Raw genomic sequence first — 19,383 nt, forward strand, 5'->3', positions numbered from 1 at the left:
CTGACAGGTTTTACCCCATTTGTCGCCACTCTCGCACGCGCAAGGCTGTTATTGTATTCCGCAGGAAGAAAAGTTGGGAGGCTGGCAAAAACTTGAGGTCCTACATTCTCTCTAATTGGAAATTTTGTTTCCATTTTGTCAGCCCATGTTTCCATTTCTTTCATCCTTCACTTTCTTATTCCCTCCTATTTCATTTTGTTGGATGTTTGTGTGGATGGCCTATCACACTACTTGAATTCCTCTTCCCCATCAAAAGCAGGGTACATCAGCTTTGAAGAGTGACAAGCACACAGCAGGAGGGATCAAAGCAATGCAAAACTGAAATTTAAGAGGAAGTTAAAAAGCATGTAGTTTTGCCATTTCCCTCATGTTCAACAAAGAGAAAACAGATACTGTATAACAGCAGGAAAAGATGAGACATTATCAAACACAGCGATTTTCAAGGATGCCTGTGTAGTTCTCAGATGCACAGATGCTTTTGATAATGCCGTTTAACATAGCAATTCGTCCGTTCGCAGAAACGCGGGTTGGGAACCATTCCCGCGCCCCTATGACTGCAAAGGTTTGTTGTCAGATCGGAATACTTTAACCCAAGTGGTGACACCAAAGTCAGACTGCTTAAGATAAGAAAATCAATTGTCTTTTCCAGCGTGGCAGTGTCATTTTCTTTCCTTAAAACCACTCAGTGAGGTGCCACACATGCAATGAATCTGCTATGAAAGTGTAAAAAAAGGGAAAGGGAAACCAATGAAAGGATATTTTAAAAGAAATTAAATAGCTTGCCAGCAATTCCCCAAGTCAATGGGCAGCAGTGTAAAAAGGCGCAGTAAACCAAATACAAATGAGACATATGAGCTTGCAGCTGAACCCACCACATATTCACACTACTACTTCAGGGAAATGTGAACTAAGCAGCAACACCATCAGCGAACAAATGAGATCTAATTATCTCTTAAAACCTGGCTGAAAATGCTCAAAATCTTATGATTGATTCCCGTTTATGCTGAATCCATCAGCTCCTTAAAACAGAGCACCAGTCTACACTATTTCAGTTATAGATGACAAAACTATATTGTTATGCCCTGTGTGCACATATGTGCCTATGTACAACTTTGGCTACAAACTGAGACTAAAAGCAACGACGACTTGTCACTATATACCTACGAGGCATGAAGACAGTAAGTAGGTTCTATTAAAGGAATCCTGATATTTGGCAGATGTTGTCTTAACCGTGTTTGACAGCTCATGTCTGTGCCCTGAGTGGTTGGCATCATCTCCCCCCATAATGCATCTCAGCATGGAAATGTCATTACTTTGGCTTTTCCTGCATTTAACTACTTCATATTAACCATCCTTCAAACTTACAGACTTTATACCAAACTCTAATAACTGCTGTGCAGTAGGTGTTTTGATATTTGACTTTTGGTGGCATCGGTGACATTTACTCCTACCAAACATTATAAATAGACGACACTGACATGTTTACCACTAAGCACAGAATATTAAATGTGTCTGCGTTGGGTAGGGATCAAGAGAGAGAACTGGAGCGCAAGCCCCATAGATAAGAGAGTTAAATATAAAAAATTAATTTGACGCAGCTGTAGCATAGACAAAAGAGATGAAACTAATCATAGGCAGTCACAAAAATAAGATTCAAGGGGGAAAAACAACGCTGCATAATTTACAGTGCATTTGATCGTTACCTAGATACAGCAACATCAGATGCCCAACACAAGAGGGAAATTTAGATGTTTTTCAGTCTTATTGTCACTGAATCAATTTATTAATTATGAGTCATGGTAAGTTTTTATTTTAGAGAGACAGAGGCAAGAAATAGAGAGTCTGTAATTCCTTATATGTGTACACACAGAGAGATGCATAGATATAGATATATGTGTGTGTCAGCATTATTCAGACCTTCAGATCCATCTGTTGACCTCGAAGGAGAGGTCAAAGGTCATATGTGACATGATATTTTGTCAACTATATGTTGACAGATCACACCAGGCTTGTACTATGAGATTAAGATGCTGTAGTTTAGCACAGGTCATCTTCTAATTGGAAGGTTGGTGGTTTGATCCATTCTGCATACCAGAGTGGGCAAAAAACTGAACCCCAAGTTGCTCTCCAGTGTGAATCCTAGAAAGAAAAGCATTTAGGCGTGGAAAAAAGTGCTATGCTAAATGAGGTAATTTGTGGGAAGTGAAACCCTCAAGGAGATTAGAAAAGAACCAGTCCATTTACAATAATAAGTTTTAAAGACATTATGTCAATTTTCCACAAAATCATTAAGTTGAACTTGAAGATCTTGCTGCATCTATGCCAAAATATAATGGATTGTTTACATGGCTGCACTCTACACCCCTACAAAGAAGTCATTGAAAACCTCTAGTGCTGTCATGTTTACAGACAGAGTTATGATATGCATGCAAACACTACCAAAAACATAACCTCCTTGGAGGATGTAATTAGACAGTGCTAAACACATAACTAGTCACCTGGCTTAGCTATTGTGTTGTAGCTCATTGCACTAAAGCTTATTTGGGGGAGTAGCTCTGCAGCCGACCAAGCAAGCTGCCTATGTAGCTGTGAATGCCGGTTTGTTTACACGTGAACATTATTTGCTATTCGTTCAGATATATGTGATAGAAGTAAGAATGCAACGACTGGTTATTTTGAATGAGCTCTGATATGTGGAGGCAGTGATGAGCAAGCTTGAACTGTTAGCGCTGATTTATTCTAGCATTTCTTCTTAAATCAGTCATTTTTAAAATTAAAAAAAACTTTATTGATTCCAAATTTATTCTGGTTTGGTCTTTCCAAACCACTACAGCAGAGGTAAGATGAGTAGCACTAATTTAACCGCCCACTGTATGTTCACTGTCTGTGTGGGACATTTGCACGAGTACAGGGTATGCTTTTTGGACAAGCATTTGCTCAATTAAAAAAGTGATCATTAGTGGCAAACAGCACGCACCATTGTCCTCATAATAACAGTATATTAATAGGAGAGTGTTTTTTAAGCCTCCCTAACCTGTGGGGGTCCCTTTAATGTGCCCAGAAGGCAAAGCGAGGTGACTGAGCCCAGAGCAATAAAATATAGAGTGAGCCTGGAATGTGTGAAACCAAAGGATTACAACACAGGCCTGAAAGCATGGATGAGACATAAAAGAGGCCATCAAAGCGTGTAAACCATAGAGTCCCATTATTGTGTGACATTAGCCCATGGCACACATAACCCTTAATGATCCCATGGGTGCCTGCGGCACGCTGTCCTAATGACTTCCTGGTTAAAGGATAGTTGTTTCCTGGGAAAGAGAAGAATAGCTGCACACGTGCGTGTCCCTTGTACAGCAAAATCCGGCTGTGTTCATTTTGCAGCGTTGCTAGAAATAAGTTAGACTCGGAGTAAATAGATGAAAAACAGAGTGCCATCAAATAAACACCAAATTAGTCCCTGTTTATGTCGGCATCAAACTACTTATGCAGATAGGGCGATCATACAGGGTTGGATCAATTAAAGGAGATTTGGACAGACTGAAACTTCACAGTGCGCTAATTAGGCAGCCAGCCGCTATGCTAAATAAATGGAAATGTATTCCTTTCCGTTTCTTTTCTTCTATGTGTTTGCGTGCCTTGTGTCACCCCAAGGAGTTTAAGCAGAACACTAATTCTTCATCTAATTTTCTCCAACTCCCATTGCTTTCGCTCTCTGTGTCTCTCTGCCTCCATCCCTCTCCATCTTTCTTCTCACGCTGATAGCTTGTCTCCCAGGATCCTAGCAGTTGTCAGTAATCAAGGAAATCACTCTCAGAGAGCTACAAATAGGTCACTTATCTGATGTCTGTTCTGATCTGACTGAGACAGACAACCAGTTAAGTCCCTTGCATCTGCCTCTCCCTGCTATTTTAAGTGTGATTAGTAGCCATTCGAGGAACTGAAATAACAAGGAGAATTAAAGATGGGGATAGATAGACACTGAGCGAGAAAGCAAGAGGAGGACAGAAATCCCTGCTTTCATCATTAGCATTCTATTCAAATGGCTCAATTGAGCAGTTGTCACTCATGGGATTCCCGGGGCACCGAGAAACCGCGCTTCTTCATTTATTCAATTTATTGATATAAAGACTCTTCATTAAGAGACACCAACAAATATGACATCTGGTCTCATGTGGCCTTGATGTGGAATTTTAAGAAGGCATAAGAGCAAAAGGCCGCATGATGTGTAAGAGTTCCTTTGTCTCCTCTTGGGGCTATTATACTGAATTGCTAACTGCACTCTCTGAGCTTTGAAGTTCCGCCGAAGAAACAGATTGCTCGCAAACACACACTGTCGGTAAGTAAACGTGCACAAGTCCGCATGCAGACTCGCATACCCGTGGCAGGTGAAAATTTCATGATTCCCTCATGACGGCCTTGTGAATTATTGAACTGAGCTGGTCCTTTTGATCCAATCATTGGTGCACACAGAGAGAATCTCTTACCTGTCAAACACTTCACTAAACTCACATACATGACTACAAGCTGCTTCTTATCCACCCAGGAAATGTCTATGCTAAAAAAAAAGAAGAAGAAAAAGCCGATTCGGGGTGGTAAATTTTTCTTTTTCTTCATCTTCTTCTTCTTCTTCTTCTTTCTTCTTTCTGTCCCTGCAGCTTGAGCAGATGTTTGTTGTTTGCGCGTGTGTGTATTTCTTCTGGTTTTGAGCACAGAGCCCTTAACGTGTTTGTCTCCTTCACAGATAAGACAGAAGATTTCACAGGCACGTTCTCATTACTGAAATGCATAATGCGTCTGATCTGTTCCACATTATCTGTCTGTTATCCAAACAAATGACATTGATGATGAGGGTGAATGATCAAATTATGTTATTGTTTATGCCATAATTTCATCCTGCTTTGATTGGCAGATAGTGGGTGTTGTGAATAATAAATGCAATTAGTCCTACAGTATCTTCGTGCTCCAGTGATTAAATGCCAAATGGAACCGCCTAAGTGCACAGATTGATAGAATTTTTACAATATTGTACATTACACCTGAACCTGCAGCATCCACAAATGGATCCTGTGTGAAGCGAGCTCAGGAAATGAAAATTGTGAAAGCTACAGAGGAGCGCTGCACCGTGGGTGTGGGAGCACCACGTTCGAAATTAAGAGAGAGGGTATCATGTTCAAACAGAGAAATGTTTTATGCAGCAGCCACTGTCACCACTGAACGGATGAAGTAATTTCATTTTCATGCATGATCTGCAGCCCCACAGACCAGGAAAATTACATAGGAGGGGGAAGAGAAAGATAGAGAGAAAAAAGAGTCAAGACTTCCCTTTTCTTCATTTCTCCATTATTCCCTCTGACTTGTAACCATAGTGATGGTTCAGTCCCAATAAAGTAGAAAAAAACCAGGAAACCCGGCGTTGTGTTTAGAACGTGAGTTTGAAGTCGGAGGAAAGATTATTTGATTACCGCTGCAGAGCTAAAACACCAGCACCGAATTTAATTGGCAGCTATCCCGATTATTGATTGATTCTCTCGCTCCGCCTCCCATAAACCCTCTTCCTTCTACACTCACTAAAGTCTCACTACGGTCACTCAAAGCCTGCGTCACCTTAAACACATACGCACTGCACTCTCTTGCACTGCTGACATTTTTGGAAGTATTTGTACTTTTTCCTCTGTTCTACTCTTTTAATATATATTATTGGAATAAAGCATTGCAGCTTTTTTCCACTACAGTTAATGATTTTCCGTTTTTCTCTGTTTGTCTACAGTAAAACTTGCATGCAAACTTATCACAATCGTATATAATAGATTAAATTAGAAGAACAAATTATTGGGCCATTTGTAATACTTTCAGGAATTTAATGAACAAAATGGTTAATTAATTGTTAAACACTTTTAATCAGTATTGTCAGTTGTAGCTTTGCAACCTATAATCAGCAGTGTGGCCACTTAACTTAAGCCCACCCTTAATCCTTGTAAAATCCCAGGGAAAAGTCAAGGTGAGCTAGTTATTGACTATTGTAATCAGTCGTTTGCACTGCTTTGAGACAGTCTAGATGTTTAGCCTCTTATCTCTCACCCAGTACTACCAAGCAGGCATCCAGTAGCTGAAAGTTATTGTACAACATGACAACAACTGCAAACATACAAAAATCTTTTTTAAAAAAACCCAAAAAACATCATTTTGCTATGTTTCACATTAATAACAGTTTGGGTTTTTTTGTTGTGAGTTCTTATTTAGTTTAACCACTTTACTCCCATGAAGTTATTTTAAAAAATACTGAGAAATTGGCTGGAAAGGATGTCATTTCATAAACCTCACCAGTGGTAATTCTTTATGATTACTAGCTGATTTTTGTTGTAATGTGCAGCAATTAAATGGAAACAAGCTTCTTCCTCCTGCTCCCTTATTCACCACAGCAGGTAGCACAATGTGTGGGATTTGACAAGTTTTCACACCAGATGTAGTTCCTGACAGGTCGCTCTGAGGCGTTTGGGTCTCCTCCCGGTCTTGAACAAGGGATCTGTTGCTTGTTGAGTAAATGTGGAAGCCTCTACACTACAGAGACACACCAGTAATCAAGTGAAAACCAAGTGGGCTGTTTTTTAACATCTTTTGTTAACATGAGCTCTCAAATGTCCATCCCTGATAGAAATGCCCCTTTCAAATAAAAGGTATGAATTAGCTATATAAGTAGTATTTAACTGTACTTTAGGGTTAGTATCTGTAAGTATTTGTCCACAGACAGCCAAGCCTGTCCATGCTACTGGAAGGTGTAACTGCAAACATACAACAAGAGAGAAAGGTGTAGTATGATTACAGAGTTATAGGGGATATGTGTAAATATTTTATTTTTATAAAGTTTGCTAGTCCAGGCCCAAACTGGCCGGATTGCTGTTGATCTGGTTCTTGAGGTTATTCATCATTTATCTGTGAGACTTGTCCTGCAGATGCACAGAAAAGCCACAGTCTTGGTTTGCTGCTGGCAATGGTAGACCTCGTTCTGCTTCCTGGGAGATCGCTTGCAGCAATCTACCATTACCAGCTGCAGTCAGTATGGTGGAGTCTGGGGACCCATCGGGAATCTTTTGATGGCTAGGCCTCTGGGGGCGGTGGTCAGTTCTCGGGATTTCCAGTGTTGATATCCGGATAGTGAAAAAGTGGAGAAAAAAAGTCTGTTTTTTTGTTTTGTTTAACCTAAAACAGCTAATAAAAAGCAAAATTCAAGCTCAGAGAAAAATGGAGTACCAGTGGTGTAGCTTTTCAGTGCTAGAGATACTATCTCACAGGAAGTGGTGTCATGCTACGTCTTTTTTCTTTGCCTGTGACTAAATGTGTAAAAGCTGAAATGAGAAGAAATGTAAAATGAAGTCATTAATCAGTTTCACAGTCCAGGAAAGTCTCCATCAGAAATGCTGTCATTGTTGGACATGAAGTCATGTTGATTCTTTTTTTCAAGGCTTCTGCCATAATTCAGACACATGCCATAAAATCTGCCATAAAAGTAAAGAAAATCAAAGATCGGACAAAAATCTGCTGGCAGTACATCTATTTCCCCTCAGTGCACATTGTTCAATCTTCCATTTTCACCTCTGGGCTGTAGGTTCAAAGACACAAAAGAGAGTTTTCTGTGAAAATGTTATCATCAATGTATCTATCAAACATTCCACATACTGTTAGTTTTCTTACAAACTTTTAGTTTAAGGTCATAGTGTGTTTTTGACAATTTATGTCACATACTGTTCTGCTCTGAACATTTTGTACTTTTTGTTGCAATTGCAGGCAAGGCTTGAAAGGACTAAAAAAAAAAAAAAGATTTTCCTCTCTGTTCAACTTGCTTCTCTGGCTCTGTCCTCAGATCCGCTCCGATCAGGATAAGGATGTGGGCATCCGCTACAGCATCACCGGAGCAGGCGCTGATCAGCCCCCGAGTGGTATCTACAACATAGATCCCATCAGCGGCAACATGTTTGTCACCCAACCTCTGGACAGAGAAGAAAGAGCTTCCTTCCATGTAAGAAAGAAATGTCTCTACTCGCCTGTTTTTGTTTTCTCTCTAGCTCCAGTTATGTCTGTCTCATTATCTCCCAATTATCCCTGAGGAAATGTGCCGGGGCCCATCTCTTCCCCATCTACCTTTCCTTTTAACAAGTAATGTCGTCTGCCAAAACTAAATGACAAGTCAGGGTGCATTCAGAGCAATCACTGCTCTGATGTACAGTACCTTCACATCAGCCGCTCCAGGAGTTAATTGAAGCCGAAATCAGCTATGAAATGAAGACTGGTTTGACAAAACCCACTGCCGCGGAAACTGCCATATGGATTTGGGTTTAGCAGTGCAGAGTAGGAGGATTTGAACACACAAATGCAAAGTGATGTGCAGGTAAATTGTTGTGCACGTTTGTGCCATCAGAGCTAACAAGCTTGGCATATGTGTGTATGAGCTGGTATATGTGTGTGTTTCTGTGTATGGCATGCTGATTGATAGCTGATTTACCGTTAGTGGGCTCAGGTCTTCTTTTCCACCTCTCTTACTTTCTGTCCGTGTCCCACTTTCCTTTTTGCACTTCAATCCCACACATTGTTGCAAACTTACCTCATGCACTCTGAGCAGCTGCGCTGCTCATTGGGGCAGGCTGACAGCTGTATAGTTAGCCTACATGTGGCCTAGTGATTCCCTACCACACTCACGCACACATATGCACACAGAGAAAACCAGATGATTGGTCTCTCTGGAACCTCGGGTTAAACAGCTTTTCATATGTGTGAATTAAATATGCAGGGCCACATGAGGCTTGTGCTAATGCTAGGCCATTGGTTCATATACCCACATTACAGGTTTCAATTTATCTCAGCAAAGACTAACACCTCCACTTGAGGTGAATGCCGGTGTCAGAGTCACAACTCCTGCGCGCCTGTCAGAGTGATGGATGGCTGAGCCGCCGATAGAGCTAATTCAAAAGCATGCTCCTGTCTCTTCAGGAAAGAGGGGAGGGGGTGCCTTCATTGCATACACTCAGCATTATGCCAACAGTACAAACTTTGAATGTATACACACAGGCATGCACATAGATATGCATTGGTAAATTCCACAAAGCTCTATGTGATTGTCTTCTTGATTAGTTTGTCTTGCTTTTCTCATGCAGATGATCCTCTTGTTCCCTCACTTGCTGCATTCAGACTCTGGTCACTGCTGACTGTGTATGTGATTGTTGTCTCTCCATACCTGCTCGTACTCTCAACCAGCAAATTGGGATCAATAAAGCAGGCAGGTTATTGGTCCCTGGGAAAGGACAGCGGCTCAGTAAACAGTTCTTATTTGACACAACCTGTAGTGAAAACAGCATGTATGGTTGAGAGCACTTCAAGTTGAATGAACCTCCTATTTAGACACCGTGGACCCATGCTGCTTGTGATGTGATGTATGATTTACTGCAGGAGAATGTAGCTAGTGATCGACCCACGGGAAATTTAGTCCATGACTTTCCTCCTTTTAACTTGATAGGAAGTTCCCACCACTACTGTGTGCCCTCATAGGCCAAACTTTGCTTGTTAGTTTTGGGTTCAAGAGAAAAGAGAGACAAGGCTGTTTTTGACAGACTAGCACCAGGGGGAAGTGATCTGTGAGGTGAGGAGAGTGGGTGTTAGCCTGCGCTTCAGTTTTGTACTACAGACCTACTGTGATGAAGCAGGGCACAAGGAGAATTGCAAGAAGAAAAAAAAAAAAACCCAAATGTGCTTTTTTTTCTTTTTCCATCTTTTGTTGCATGAATGCATGCACTGAAGCATACAGGAAGGGTTATAATCTAAAAGATCCGGTCATGGACAGCTGGTATACAGCATTTTTTCAACTGGCCTCAAATACAAGTAATTTTCTGGAACCATTATGCTTATTACTGTATTTATATTGATATTGCATTCAGCTACAATAACAGCGCTGTGAGGCTTGAAATGGCAATACTAACATGTTTATGTTGTGACGCCATGATGTTAACGTGTACTAAATGGCTTTAAAAATAGACACTAATGGTAATGTAATTAGTTTTGCAAGCATTTGGAGTTAAATCAACGAGCTGGCCACGTTTTTTATGCCATTCCTTCTAAAGCATGTTAAGATGTCTCAGTAAATAAGTTTAAACTTTGACCAACTGCTGGAACTCGACTTTAAAAAATCAAAAGATATTCAGATTCATTAGACTTTATCTTCTAAGCTAGGTTGTCTTAAACCCATGGCCTCCAAAAAGTAAGTCTAAGCTAAACTACAACTGAAATCATAAGTTATAAGTGTTATTGTGAACGAGGTATAATTAAAATAGTGTAAATGCTTATCTAACTACGTGTCATGTGAGCACGCGAAGATCCAACACAGTCAAGCGAACATTAAACACTCTTTGCCAGCTCCCTAATACAGAGTGTCTGTGTAGAGTTTGCCAACATGGGCATAGCAACATTATGGAACTAGCACAGGTAACTGCCCGCTAAATATACAGCAATTGGGTAGCTGCTCTGTGCCCTGCTTCCTGTAAGAGCCACTCATGCAGCAAGCTGACCAAATCCAAAATGAATATTTCATCTACACTATCTGCTGTTCCATGCAGCACGTGAGACAGAAAAAATTCCAACAATATCTTGATCTTCATGTTCATGTGAGGTTATGTATGACACATCTGTAAAGGATAACTCATGAGCTTAATATTCCATGCCTAATTAAGTGAGCGCTTCTTAATTTTAAGTTAATGCAATGGATTTGGTTTAGATGACTTGAAAATAAATCACCTCTGAACAGCCTACTGGTTATTTCTTTTGGCGAGATAAGAATAGCGCTTCACAATATTAATTTTACATGTTATGAGATGAAGATCTAAGTTTTTCCTTGCAACGCTCACGCCTCATACATTGGACTGAGGCATGAGTGTTGCAAAGTTAATTACTAATTAACTCTCAACATGAGCATTGGCCAGAAGTCATTAATCACTACATGAGTCTTTATCATGGCGGACTGTTGCTAGCTAAAATGTAGCACTATTCTCAGTGAGTATATACAGTTTATTTACTCATGTATACATACATATATTGTACATAGAGTACATATAGTGTAGGAACTAAAGAGAAGAAATTATGTGATTTTGTGACAGGCTGCTGGTAACACGATTCTTAAAGCTACAAGGTAACCTTGGCCTCAGAATCTTAGCAGAAAAAATAAACACTCCACTTGAAGCACCATGCTAGTATAGCTATACATTGGCTAAGGGAGCCAATGGTGCAAAGTACAAACTGTATTTCTCCTCTGTGGTTGGTCCAGTCATCCTAAAGCTCACGCTGCAGAATACTGATGTTGCTTTCCACACATACATTTGCAGTTTGCACAAGGCACACTCATCCAGGCCCTTTGATCACATTTCCAACCCCGCCACTGAGCACACAAACGCAGAGACACATAAACAGACTCCCGAGAACATACGCAGGAAGACACATGCAGAAATGTGAATATATAAACGCTGACACATATAGAAATAAAAGAAAATGTGCAGGAATATACACACGCACAAATCTGCAAGCAGAAAGGACAGAACACATACAAACGAAAACACAGTGTGACACGAAGACAAAAATACACAGCGGTCGCACATACACACCAGTGCAGTTGAGGCAGCCACACATATCGCAGTCGCACATATCACAGTCACACTTTCACACTGTGCAGTGTTCACAGCTGAAAAAACAGATTGGGCTTGTTTGTTTGTTGGGTCTCCTCTCCATGTTTGTTTGCTGTGCTTCAGCCAATGGAAAACTAGCATCTCGAGGATCATTAAGTGGCTAAAGAGGGCTCTTTTGATTGGCTGTGCACGCCTCCCCAGTGTGTAATCTTCCTGCTCGTCGGCGTCCGTGTTAATGTGTCTAAACATGTGTCTGAATTGGTGTTTGGAATGCTCAAGCAGTTCGGCTAGGGTTCGATGAATCCTTGACAGACAGGCACAAAAGCCGACATGATCAGTGGTGTTTTGGCAAAGGCAGGTGCCGCCATTCAATCTTTCATGTTGCCCCACAATGCATCACGGTTTCCTGTAAATAGGCTGACAGGAAGACCCTCCTCGACTGTGTGCAGACAAAATATTTTGCTGCCAGCGTGTCTGTTTTAGCCAGAATGAGAGCCCTTCTCCATTTAACAAGCCAAGCTGTGATTGATTAACATTTCTGCAGAGGATACGAATGTGTATGCAATTGAATGAGAGTAATGTAAGTCATGGTGAACAGTGCCAGTTTGGTTCCAGGGCTATTACAAAGCTTTGCGTTATATTAGATATCATTAGAGGGGACTGGTGGGGAGAAGAGGGTGTGTAAGAGCAGTGGTGGAGATTAAGACATTCCACTGCAGATGATGATTGCTTTTGTCAGTCTTGCCTGTTCAAGCCCCCACACCTCCGCACTGCCTCTTTGTATTTTCATCTCTCATTTGCTTCCACAGGACTCATTCACTCTTCTCTTCTCTTCGTCCCATCTCATTCGCCGTTTTTTTCCCCGCCCCTTCTTTCTTTCCCTCTCTCCTCTCTCTTTCTCTCTTCTCACACTGTGAATTGTCAAGGAACAGCTCATCAGACGGAGACATCCATCCAAATGGATGGCTTTGTCAGAACAAACTGAGACAAACATTCTCCCTGAACAAAAAGAAACCACAGCTTGAGCAGCAACACCTCTCTGATATTTTTCAGGCCTCTGGCTGTGCTAATAACAAAATAGGTGTTGTTTGTGTGTTTGGAACATTTCACTGCTTTGCCCCTGTCTGTGCTGTTGTGGTCCGTGCCAAGGTACCAACAGGATACTCATGCCCTGTTGGCAGACATGAAAAAGAATATTTGCAGATTATATGAAGATGCCAATTAACAAAGTCGAGGAAGCTGTTGGTACTGAGGTTTTTCCTTTCTGCAGAATCTTTGCAGTGTGTCTTATGCATCAATCCAATGCCTCGTTATCAGACTTAGTTGAGCTATATATGGAATATTCATACAACCTTAAATGCTGTACTGAATGCTAATGATATCATTTTTTTTCTTTCACTTGGGCCTTTTTATAGCTGCGTGCACATGCAGTGGACATGAACGGGAACCAGGTGGAGAACCCGATCGACCTGTACATCTATGTGATCGACATGAATGACAACAGACCCGAGTTTCAAAACCAGGTGTATAACGGCTCTGTGGCAGAAGGATCCAAACCAGGTACCAATTATTTCTACTTGTGATGAGATCATGAATCTAATACAGTCTAATGTGAAAATGTAGATTATTCAGCCATAATGTACAAAAAGTTGTCTGCAGTCTTGAGCAACTCATTTTTTAAGCATTAGTTCTCCAGACTTTTTGAAGGTCACATTTTTTCTTTAGACAGTCCTTGTACCTGACCATTTTCACTGGATTTTTCTGCTTGTTTGTTTGTTTATTAGGTCATTTTAAACTGCCATATACATTTTTCTAGCATAAAAAGTCACCTAACTCAAGGAATGAACCTGTGCTGTCTATACACATATCTAGCGACTCAGCAAAGAACCAATTTTAAATTGTTACCTTCAGGCATTTTAGCTTAATTTGTCCCATTTTCTTTAGTTAAATATATGAAAGGATAGATTTAGGTATGCCAAAGACAGCACAGTTTAACATGAAATATTAGTTTTGCAAAGTATTTCCCAAAGAGGTAATAGCTAATAATCTGGGATACTCTGAACTGGTAATGGCGTGTCTGTAAATGATTTGAGGAAACTGGGCAAGTGGAGGACAAACGAAGAAGTGTCAGGCCTAAAAACTGTCAGATGAACAGTATCTGAAGGTCAAGTCCTAAAAAAAACACCTTACACCAGCGGTCCCCATCTTTTTTGCACCACGGAGTGGTTTATGTCCGACAATATTTTTACGGACCAGCCTTTAAGGTGTCACGGATAAATACAACAATATAAAACCAGTACCAGTACCAAAAAAAAGAAGATTTATTCATTACAATGGAGATCTTGTCCAAATTGATGGATTTATGAACACAGAAAAGTACAGTCATATTTTGAGCAACCATGCAATACCATCTGGAAAGCATTTGATTGGCAATAGCTTCAATTTTCATCATGAAAATTATCTCAAACATACTGCCAATGCAGTAAAAGCATACCTGGATAGAAAAACACACAACATGGATTGGCCTCCCCAGAGCCCAGAATACACAGATATAATGTACATAGTTTTGAGTTCAGCGACTTACAAGAAATATATGTCATCATCATGTTGGTAAATCTGTTTAGAAATCATAAGAAAATACTCCTTAGAGATATTAAGAATCAAATCAGTGTCAACTAACATCTCCCCAACAATACAAACAGCTCAATGTTAGAAAACATGACAAAAAGAGTAGCGTACTCGGCTCTGCATTTAGACTTACTTGTTATTACACTCACAGTTGTGATTAGAGAAAATGAAAAAAAGAAAAGGTTTTATTTGTCTGCTTCAACAGTGCAAGGTGTGAGTGCAAAATGTTTGTTACAAAAACAGAAAACAAGATTTAAATATCCTGCCTTCACCTTCAAAGTCTTCACCTTCAGAATTCACCTACCCTGCTTACATGATGCGGCTCCCTCCAGCTTCATCCTTTTCCTAAAGATGAAATACAATTTCCAGAGTCACTGCCTGACACATTGGAGACGATCCAGTCAATGGCACAAATGGTCAGACCTGCACTTCCAGGAAGCAATCCAAGTTTAGCTAGAGTACTGCAGCGCAAACAGTAGCTGGATGGTAGAGGTGGGCGATATAACCTAAAAAATGATATCATCATATTTCACAAAAATTCACAGTAATGATATTTGTGAAATACTGAACATTTCAAGACTGCAGCTTTGATGACAGACTACCTAATACACAGTATGAGTGCATTACTGCAAAGTACCATCAGCAGCATTATAGTGCAATAGCAATGACGCAGCATAAGTCAAATGCAAGCACAAAAATAGCCAAGGTTGTGCATTCCCTGGAAAATTTAAGCAAAACTATAACATAACTGCTGAACACGTGAACAATAACAATAACTAAAGTAACTTCACGTCGTAACATCTCGGCACAATAAAATTGTCACATAATAAAACTGAAACTGAAAAGTGGACATAAAGTATTTTTTGCTTGAGATGTCAGGTCGAGTTTTTTAACCAGCTGCTTAAAGCCCTCCTTTACCTGCAACCACGTCAGTGATTTCCATCCACTGTTTACTGTTCCTGTCATACGGAGCATTCAAGCGATGCTCCTGTCTCACATCACCAGCTGCTAGCATCTTTTTCTTGCATACCATCATATCATAACTGTGCACCCCTAATACCGATGTGTTATACATACAATCTGTTTTTAGGGGGAGAGTCTGGGAACTCGACTGAACTCTGGTTAAGTAGTTTTAAGTCAACAGCTTTATTTCACTGAACTAATCTAGTTAATGTGCTGATCTGAAAAGGCTGCCTTCAGGCCTTCAGACACAGTATAACAAATACAAAAACTACCTGTAGCGCTAATAACTGTATAACTAATAACCCTAATTTGTCAAAGGATGGGGCAGCTTCACAAATTCTTATTGTTTGACTTGGTGACTGGGGCTGGGTGAGGGGTATAGGTGCTGTAGGGGCTATAAAATACCTGCGAACACAAGTCTGTAATTACTTAATACCCACTTAATACAGCAATCTCAATCACTGCATGGAAAATCATGACTCCACGGCCCTTTTTGTCATCATACTGTGCTCTTCTCAAGATAACTAATGTAGCAGTTCATTGGAAGCTGTGCGGTAGCCATATTTACATTAATTATTACTGAGACTTGCAAAAAAATTTGTTGTTTATGGGCCCTTTTTACATTAGCTTATAAGATCAATGTTTCACCGTGACTCTTGGCTTTTTCTCGTTGGTTTAGACAAGGGCACGTCGGCGAGATATTTATGTTACAGCATCTTGGCTGGATGCATCATTATCAGATTCTGCAGAGCATGGAGAGATGTAGAGCTTCTCTCAGAATCAGGGAACAGAGTTGCGGTCAGTGCGAAGCCAGAGACAAGAGCAGAATGCACAATGTCTCGACTGGAAGAACTCCTGTTTTAACAATCAGACCCTGAGGACCCGTGTTTGTCTTCACAGCGTTCAGATATTGTTCTGCTGCAAGTTTAATCTCAGGGGGATTTGTAAACAATATAGGAACGCATGTTGCGCATGTGTATGTGTTGGACTGTGTGTGTGTGCACGTGCACGTGAACGCTGGTTACTCCTCAGTGGAGCGTGGGTCTATATACAGAGCTCCTAATTAGCGAGGGTAACCAGACATTCCAAAAGCTACTTTCTTTGTTTTTCACTCTGATTCTCTCTGTGTAGTTTCAAATGAAAGACTGCAATGACAAAAAGTGTTTGAATTCAATATTGCATTAAGCCGGGCAAAATCTGTGATACCAATTAACAACAAAAACGTTACACTCTGTACAATATAATTGCTCTGCCCTTCATTAAGCAATCACTGCCAAGTAACACTTGTTTGCGGAGCACACACTGTTAGGTGACAAGATGGGCTGTGTGTTTGTTGTTTAAAAAACAGTCATATTTCACGTGGAGGAGCACGGCCCCTTTTTGTTTTCTTTTGTACAGTCATTCGTCTGAAATTTGATGAATTTTAATTAGAAAAATAGACCGCGTGTTGGTGTAATTGCATGTTTAGTCGAAGAAAACAACGATTTATCTTCAGCAGAGGTTCGAGACATACTTTTATACTTTTCTGGTCCACTTAAGCGTTTAATACATTCTCAGCCAGTTAAATCTTTTACAGCCTATTAATAGATCCAGTCTAGGATTCCAGTTAAGTGCTGCAGAGCTTTGCTGAAGTTAGTTTTTATACCCACTATTTCTAATTAGCGAACCTGGCAGACAGTTGAATGTGCAGTCAAGTGCTTTTGAAATATGTATCCTGAGTTTGACTCAAATCTTTTTGGGGATTTTTTTTGTACCCACTGGAATCACTAATACTTTAAATCACTAAATCTTAAGGCAACAAATTAAAATACATACATTTGATAAAATAACTTAAATCTCCAATACAAATAGAAGGTGCTGTGAGTTTAGCAATAGTGTATTTGCACTGGATTTTTCCCTTTTTTCGTTTTCTCACCTCGTCCCACCTGTTTGACCTGTCTTCATTATTTGTGGCACTTCTTCTTGCTTGCCGGTGGATTATATCATGAGGAGATGCACTTTTACATAAACTGACATTTTCAGTGATTAACAAAAAAAAAGACCGTGAAATCTCTCAGGTGTTGCCCAGAGTGACACACTATCTTTCCATGCTGGCAACAGGTGGAGTGAAGCCTGTCACAACACAGCAGCTGACAGGTGCTGCTCTGGGCAGCAGTGCTGCTGTACACAGTATCTCTCAGTATGCCTCGATCTCAGTCTCCCAGTGCACACAGCACATTTAAAAAGCATTAAAAGAATTCCAACACATTTTTCCACAAGTGCAGAAAAGTTATGCTCATATTTCAAAACAATATTGCCACACCAAAAAGAAATGATGTAAGTTTTTATGTGACAGGTTAAGACTAAAAAGCCTGAACTATGAAATAAATGCCAGAAAATTGGCTTATCTTAAACAAATTAAAAAGATATGAGGTGGTTATGGTTAAAAATATCGTACAGTGATGATGTAGAGGTTGGTAACTATGTATCAAATATGATACACTTGGCATTACAGGGTTAAAACTTGACAGCACACTCAACTTTGTGTCCAGAGTCAAGCTGAAGTTTGTCTGTAATTTAAGAACCTGCAGGCATATTTTCTCTCATGTTGATGCTCTGAAGGAGAGTTAGTTTGTATCACCATAATGACAGATGTCTCCACAGCTGAGTCTTTCAATGCTTTGGCCTCATAACAGTTGGGTTTTCAGCGTAAATTCTTTAAACAGCTTAGGTTAAACTGTCTATAAGTGTGCCTTTCGTCTTCAGTATGCACAATAGAAAATGTATGAGGCAGTTCAAATGGTTTTGTAACTCCACCCCTAAAATGCAAAAAATTCACCTGAATGCATCAAGCGCCGGGTGTATCACTTTCAGCATCGACAGATGCAGCTATCAGAGGTTCTCTGAAGCATTACAACACACCCTCATAGCTAGCACTGTGCGAAAGCCATCAAAGAGGAAGTCCTACAGGGAACCGCCCTTATCGCCGTCACCAGATGTTACTGTTAGGTAGAGATCTGATCGCACAACCAGGCAGGATCAGCTCTGAAATCCACACAACTGACACTTTCTGTCACCAGGACCTTGCTCAGCCCCAACAAACCTGTGAGTATTGGAATTAATTTTTTGCAGGTAATCAAGTCTACTCATGCAGTGCTCCATATTCAGCTTATGTCAGCAAGGAATGGATAGAGCTGAGTCTGAATATAAAGGCATCGAGTAAAGCTTGGTGAACCTGCTACTCCTCATGCAGAATACAATAAAAGAAATCCCTGCAAGCCTCCTGTGGCTAAATGCCTATAAGCTCAGGCTGACATGCATATTGAAAAAACAACAACATACATATCAAACGCCAGTGTCATCAAAAAAGAACACTAGAATGGCCTTACACTCCAGAAAATCTCTGAGACTGCAGCATGAGACAGTCCTTACATCGTGTTAAGTGGGCTCAGATAAAGATTTGTCATGATGGCGTGACTTCTTCAGAAAGCTCTTGTGTTCTGAGGCTGCGGCATACTCAGAACATCTGCCCTGTGATGTTCTGTCCTTCTGCGTCCCTCCCCCGTCTCCCTGACTCTGACAGCAAGTTGTTCCCTTTTATGGACCCTCTTTCTCAAAAAGGACTACTGAAATGAGAGAGGAACATCAAAAACCAGCAGCAGAGTGCCTTCTCTCACAGTCGATTTACCCTCCCGTGAGGGAGGGGATGGGGGGGGCTGGATTCCCCCCAACGAGATTTAAGAGAACTTCCCTCTTAAATCTCTGTATCTGGGTGGGGGATGATTAGAAACTGGCATAGGAGCAGGGAGATGTGGTGATGGAGGTAAATAACAGTGCTGGGGCTCAGTGGTGTTTCAGTCAAGTTTGGGGTGTGTATCACACTGTGTTCCCTACTGGCAGCAGGCGGAGGTTTACAGTGCCACTCCAGAGAATACATCAGGGTCACGTGAATTTTTATTGACACAGAGGTCCTGCGGTTAGCACTTCCGCCTTAAAAAAAAGGACAGTTTGTGTCACATAGCGTTTTATTTGTTTTACCAGTTTGTTCTTACAGGGCAGGAATGTGTAGTAGAGATTCAATTTTAACTTCAGAAACTAGCTATGGGTAAAAAAAATTCTTCTAAAATCATTTTGTACTTGAACACAAGAAACATGT

The 19,383-nt window shown here is 40.6% G+C and overlaps 1 protein-coding gene across 4 annotated transcripts in view; it reads left to right on the top strand.

The window, feature by feature from the left end:
- cdh4 (cadherin 4, type 1, R-cadherin (retinal)) overlaps window positions 1-19,383 on the top strand; it is a 228,921-nt gene that overhangs the window by 172,571 nt on the left and 36,967 nt on the right. For all 4 annotated transcript variants that reach the window (XM_080892245.1, XM_080892246.1, XM_080892247.1 and 1 more), the window contains 2 exons: window positions 7,859-8,014; window positions 13,073-13,217. In XM_080892245.1, the coding sequence (XP_080748371.1) occupies window positions 7,859-8,014; window positions 13,073-13,217 (301 nt within the window). The remainder of the gene's footprint in view (window positions 1-7,858; window positions 8,015-13,072; window positions 13,218-19,383) is intronic.

This window comes from Rhamphochromis sp. 'chilingali' (genome assembly GCF_963969265.1).
Source record: "Rhamphochromis sp. 'chilingali' genome assembly, chromosome: 9".
NCBI classification, from domain to species: domain Eukaryota; kingdom Metazoa; phylum Chordata; class Actinopteri; order Cichliformes; family Cichlidae; genus Rhamphochromis; species Rhamphochromis sp. 'chilingali'.